Raw genomic sequence first — 6808 nt, forward strand, 5'->3', positions numbered from 1 at the left:
ATAAAGGTTCAGAAATAATGCTCCTCCGGAAAAACCTCGTATTTTTAATAATAAAGAAAACTAGTTAAAAAAGATATGTATATTATGTTTTAAACAAATACAATTTTAATACACATAAAGACAAAGGTTATAATTGTACTGTTGCCCGATTATCGACTATTACTGGTTTCGAGATGTCGACGTTGTTTCAACTCACCTCGGTCTCCCTTACATATTGTACATATGTACCATAAAAAAAATTATAAAACAATTAAGTAAAAAGATGGAACTCATTTATTTGTTCTTACCAGTTAGTTGTAAATTGACAATAATCCAATCATTTGGATCAATTGTAAAACTTATATTATGTTGATCTGGTCGTAACCAGTAACGAGGTACAGTATTGGAGAAATCTGGATTGGACTGTGTAGCAAAAGTTATAGGAATCCACCATTTATTCGCACAACTAATCTCTTCAAATTGCTTTACACATATTTTTGATATCGTTACTTCACCAGTTTCATAATTTCTCTCCACATGTACAAAAGGATAACTCTCTTGGTTCATCCAAGTATCCATTACTTCTTTTATTTTGTAATCTTCATGAGGAATATCAGATTGGTTTAGAGCACTTTGCATGGCGCTCCACAAATCGTCCGGAGTAACCGAGTGAAACTGACTACAAATTTGACAAACATGGAGTAATGTATATTGACTATTAAAAGATATAGTTTAAGTAAATATTTAATGTCGTTGGATTCAAAGATACATGTAAAAACTTATAAAACGTGAAAGGCTGAATTTAGAATGAGTTTTTATCATATTAGCATATTATTCTTATGTAATTAACATTACGTATATTATATAGTTAATGTTATATATATACATATATATATAGTTACGTATACAGAACTTTACATAAAAATGCATATTTATCGATAAAAGCGCGTTCTAAATACGGGCCAAAGCATACAGTCTATAATTAAATATAATACAGAACATCTATAAAATTTAATGGCATATCAAATACAAAGAATAAATAGGCTAATGAGAGTAAACTCGCTGTTATCAATGCGAAATCACAAAAAACAATATATATTCGTTAACAATCAAAAAATTTTTGCACCATTCTTATGTTTCTTTACTTAATGAATTTCGGTGAATTTCTTTTTGAATGTGTGATATATTATGACTTCGATATATCTGTGTGATCTCTGTTATCTGATTGGAAGAATTATATCGATTCCTGTATCGTTGGTTACACGCATGCGCTTATAACTGTATGTACGACTTTATTGGATATTTATGTTCATCGAGGTTACTGCGAGATAAATCGATACATCGTTGCTCCTCTTAGAGTTGTTCTGTTTACTATTATTACATTTAAATCGTGACCACCAAAATGTTATCTTCGGATTTTTATCTTTTGACTTGTTTTATATTAATTTGTTGTTTGTCTGATGGTGGCCTTTTATTTCTTTAATACAACTTTATCTTGTTAATCATGGATTTGTCGGTGAGTGTTCATTTTCATCTTTCTTCAATCATTGTCATTAATTTTTAATTTTTACTTAGATTAACGTCTTGTCGTTTGCACATGACCTACCAACCATGTGGATTTGATTGTTTGACGTTGAGAGTGACCACTTTTCTACAGATCCATGTCTTTTTTGTGAATTTACTACTGAAGATGGCCCGGATGTTAGGCCGAAACGTATAGTATTTTATATATGACATTTTTTGATTGTTAACGAATATATATTGTTTTTTGTGATTTCGCATTGATAACAGCGAGTTTACTCTCATTAGCCTATTTATTCTTTGTATTTGAAATTTTCGAGAGTCGATTTTTATATTTAATTTTTTAATGGCATATGCTCTATGTTTTATCATGAATATTAGAACTGTTATTATAGTTATAATGTTGTAGCATATTACAATATAAAAATACAAGGTTACATTAGAGAGTCACACTTACTGTTTAGTCAAGAATATAATGACTCCATTTCGAAATACCTCATCAGTAATTATGTTTTGTAACATGCGTAATAAAACTGACGCTGCAATAATAGACATAAAATATCAATTAATATGTAATACATTTATAAAGCAGCTAAATTTAAAATACACGTACAAATTTAATATATGCTATTAGTATTGTGTTTTTTATCTTTTTCTCACTACAAGGAGAGTTGACGAACGCATACCATTAAACCAACTTTTTATTATATTTTCCATTTGGCATTGTTTTATACATTAATAAATATTAGAAAATTGAAGCTTCGGACATGTATTATTATATTTATCTTTTCACCAACAACAACAAGTAATCTATTATATTTTTGTCTATATCACTCATTCCTCATGCATTATATATATATTATTGTTACTAAATGTTGCTTATATTAAGCATTAATACTAATAATAATAAATATTGATGAGATATGATTTAGGCGACCAATACGCATTCGGTGCGCAACTCTCCCCTATATAAATTTAAAATCTATAAACTATAGCTTATAATTTTTTTTACATAATCCTACCTTTTTTGTTTACATAGGAATTCAATGAGTCATCTTCAAAATTAATACCATATTTCATTATAACAGAATTTGAAAACTCTGTATCTTTTAAAAAACATTGCTGTATTTCATGAAACATAAATATTTCTGTTGTCCGCCAATCTTTGAAAATCTGTAAAAGAAAGTACATTAATGTGATTAAATATTAAAGTTTCCGAAAAAAGCTTGCATTTTATAAAAATAAAAAAATTATTGTCTATTTGCCGCTTTTACATTTGCTATTTTACATTACAACCATTGGCTTTTGTCTAGGATTTTTTTTACTAGAGGGATGATTTCTTAACCCCCTTATTACACATAAAGAATTAAAAAGCTATTGTCTTGCAATAATGAATTGCTTTATTTTAAAATTTAGAATACCTTTTTTTCGAAGTGCACAATAAAGAAATATTAAATTTTGTAAATTATAACTTTTTCTTCCTGAAGAAACTATATGCAAAATAAAGTAATTTAAAAAAAATATAGTTTTATTAATGTAGTACTCATTAATTTATCGGAGCATTTTTTGTTCCTTGATTCAAAAATCTTGCGAAATTTTTTTTATGTATCAGATGCTCTATAAAAAGCTATAACGGAAATTCTAGAAATATTATATATACATAATCATAAAAGAAAAAACATTATTTTATAACATAATAAAAAAATTGCTCAGAATAAAAAATAAAGTCGTTTCATAAAGAACGAAAAAATAAAATCTTTCGGGAGAAAGGTTTTGAATTAATTAAACTTCCGAATTCTCTGTGGATATGCTCATAATTAAACCAAAATTATACCTAACATATATTAACAATTTTATGACAAACTTTTATCAAGATTAGAATGCCTAAAGATTAATTATTTATGAAACTCTGCTAGAAAGTATATTTAATATGAAATGTTAATAAAATATGAAGATTCAAAATATTTCGAATCTTATTATTTCATTAAATTCTAAACATAGATGCAGAGAATAAAACGTGTTCTCGAATTCTAATTACAATATTCTTATGATTCCTAATCATAAAAATAATGTTAAAATGTAAAAAAAATGAATTAGTAAATTTTTCAATTGTATCAACATATTTTTATAATTCATTTCAAAAACACGTTATACCATTCTTCATAATTTTAAATTAGAGCACTCGTTAGTTCCATCTTAATAAATTTTTGGAAAGTGTAGTTTTAATCATATTTAATTGATATTATTATCTAATCTTATAGTAAAATTTACTTTAAAATGCTTTTTCCAATAAATAATCATGCATTATGTATGGTAACATTCAATAACCTTGTTGATTATGTACATTTGGAAGAACGAAGCAAATCCTTCACTTAACCACTGGTAGTTCCACCAATATGGAGTGACCAAATTGCCAAACCATTGATGTGCAAGTTCATGCGCTATTAACAACGCTATTTCTATTTTTTTTAACATTGGATCTCTGTCATCATCGTAAATAATATTTGATTCACTGAAATACAGAAAATAATAATATATAATAATGTAAAATATCACTGAATATGCAGTTTATCGTGTTAAACTGATTAATTATATTACAATTCATTATTTATAATTTTCTTGCGTAAATAACATAGATATTTATAATTCTTTTTGCATGTGCATGTGCGTGGGTATAAATATATATTACAGGGATGGAAAATATATAACGTTAGTAGTTTTGCCATTTCTTTTTGTAATAATAATAATTCATTACAAATAAGTAGCGTTTCAATTTCCATGTTGATAAAAATATCTAACTAAAAATTATAAGAATGGGAAAGTCAGTTTTGAAAAGTAGCTTATCATTATTATGCGTAATTTGGGGAAAAAAAAGGAATTTATCAATGCGTCAATGCTATTTTAACTCGTTATAAGTAATGAGTTATTATTTTTTGACAAATAATTTTAATAAGTAACGCGTAATAGTAACAAGCTATTTCTTTCATGTGTCTTCCCCAGCTTTCAATTGGTTACCATTATCAAAAATTACAAGGTTATTACCAAATCGATATTGTAAAAGGTAACGGTTCAGAAATAATGGCATTATGTATCACCCATCTCTGTATGCACGATATATAGAAATACGTTGTACAAAGTTAAAACTATAGATACATGTTTAGACAATCCAAACATTAATGCACATGCTCTTTTGTTATCTCGAGATGCACAAGTATTTTAAATTATTAAATTTTTAAGGCTAAAATTAACATATTGATTCGTTTTATATGTAATAACTTAATATAAACTGTATATTACTCGTAAGTGATGAGACCCCAATTTTCCATGCCATCAACTACAAAATTCGGTATCAAGACGTGGTCCATTTTCGGTACCTTCTGGGAACTAGTAGTATAACGATTCAAGAATTTTACAATCTTGTCAGCAGTACTGTGTCCGAATTTTACTTTCGATGTCAAAGTTATTGATCTATACCACATATTGATGGTTCCGTTTGCGTTAGGACCGCGAACAAATTCAGACATTGCAATCGCTACGATATAAGTGGACATTACAGGAGTGGTCTCGAAATGTGTCCATATCATGTTTTCTTGTTCGTTGTGTTGTTCTCGTATTGGCATATTTGACAGTACACTGTATTTCTCATGATGTGTTACGGAAATGCTGAAAGTGGCTTTTATTGCCGGTTCGTCCCAACATGGAAACATTCGTCTGGCCCCATTCGGTCCGAAATGTGTTACAGCTAACCACCTGCTGTTTAATAAAGTATTTTAAATGATAATAAGTTTTCTATTTATGTCAATTAATATAAGACTTTAATAAATATTAATTACCTTTAACTGTCTGTTATTTATACAAAATTTATAAAAATATTTTAAGTATAGGTAAACATAAATTAAAAAACCGAATTAGAGTTATGTTAGTTATTTGAAATTGAAGTATTAAAATTTGCATATATTTTAATTCGATATATGTATATTTTTTTGGAGGAATATAATTATAATATACATACATGTATTTATAATATATATGTATACATTTATATTTTAATTAGGTATATATTTTACCGAAAAAACCTTTTAGTACGGAAACAATGATAGAAGCAAAAAAAGGTAAAAACGGATACTATGTATTCATATGTTGCAAATATATTTTCATGTTTAATATATACTTACGTATTTCCTTTAGGGGATAAATACGAAAATTTCATGAATCCCTGTTTTTGGGAAGAATCTAATAGGTTACCGGCAAATTTCATATTCAAGATGTACAGACCAGGAGATAACACATCATTGAAACTCAGTACCAAAATGTCGGATGTAATGATCTGAATATGTTTCACCGGTTTATAAACCGTACCATAGTCGTTGATCAATGTTGTCGCCGTTTCATTTATTTCTAATTCCCACGAGTGTAAAGTTATATTTGACAATTCATAACGAATCTCGATTGTAATATTGGATTCACCGTAGAAAGTAAAATTGCCTTCTTCGAGATGCGGTGTTAGTTTAACGTTATAATGAATTGGTACCGAGTTGTTGGGTAAAAAACGATCGATAATTTCTACATTATTATCCATGCAAGACACTGTTCTTGTGATCAATATTAAGCCAATATTTAATAACAACTTTGGAAATCTCATATTAAATCCCTTCTTTTAAGTATCTGCTATTATCCATTATAGAAAAAATAAAAAAATGAGAGTTATTGAAATGCTATATGAATTTTTACATATATACAAAAATAATTAGAAAAATTAATTTTTCTACTTTTCTTTATTACAAAAATCATTTGTATTTATAATAATATCTATTGAGTATACTTTGATGATATTTGTAATTAATTTATCATTTTTTCCGTATAATTTTTATCTATAACGAAACCAAATAAAAACTAAAAATCTATTAAAAGTTTTATATAAAAATTAAATCATTTAATATTAATAAAACTTTTTAAATAAATTTTACATATTTAAGTAGTGTATTTACGTCTGTTTGTACATAATATTTGCCATAAAGCTATCGATACATTATGTTGGTATGTAATAATATTTGATTTCTTCCGTTGTCGGTTAGAGCAATTGTTTAAAGAAAGAAAATAAGTTCAAATCTATTTGTCGATTCGGTTATTTGTCCTATTTGATATATTTATTTAATATCATATTTAACGTTTAAAATAAAATATATTACTCTCGGGAATTATAAGATCACTCAATTATAAGATCACTGAAGGGAATTATAGAATTTTAGAATTATAATTGTTATTTCTCAGTTTCCAAATTAATTTAAATAGTAAATATAATTAATAC

The 6808-nt window shown here is 26.8% G+C and overlaps 1 protein-coding gene across 1 annotated transcript in view; it reads right to left on the bottom strand.

Annotated features, from left to right (window-relative positions):
• Positions 1 to 6142, bottom strand: part of LOC108775982 (uncharacterized) — a gene marked incomplete at its 3' end in the record, with an annotated part of 28352 nt that extends 22210 nt beyond the window's left edge. Inside the window, exons 1-6 of the mRNA XM_018542463.1 lie at positions 5676 to 6142; positions 4798 to 5253; positions 3829 to 4012; positions 2523 to 2673; positions 1958 to 2039; positions 288 to 658 (exon numbers count right to left, since the gene is read on the bottom strand). Coding sequence (XP_018397965.1) covers positions 288 to 658; positions 1958 to 2039; positions 2523 to 2673; positions 3829 to 4012; positions 4798 to 5253; positions 5676 to 6142 — 1711 coding nt within the window. The remainder of the gene's footprint in view (positions 1 to 287; positions 659 to 1957; positions 2040 to 2522; positions 2674 to 3828; positions 4013 to 4797; positions 5254 to 5675) is intronic.
• Between the last annotated feature and the right edge of the window lie 666 nt (positions 6143 to 6808).

The sequence above is a fragment of the Cyphomyrmex costatus genome, unplaced genomic scaffold, assembly GCF_001594065.2.
Source record: "Cyphomyrmex costatus isolate MS0001 unplaced genomic scaffold, Ccosl1.0 scaffold3300, whole genome shotgun sequence".
Taxonomy (NCBI): Eukaryota; Metazoa; Arthropoda; class Insecta; order Hymenoptera; family Formicidae; genus Cyphomyrmex; species Cyphomyrmex costatus.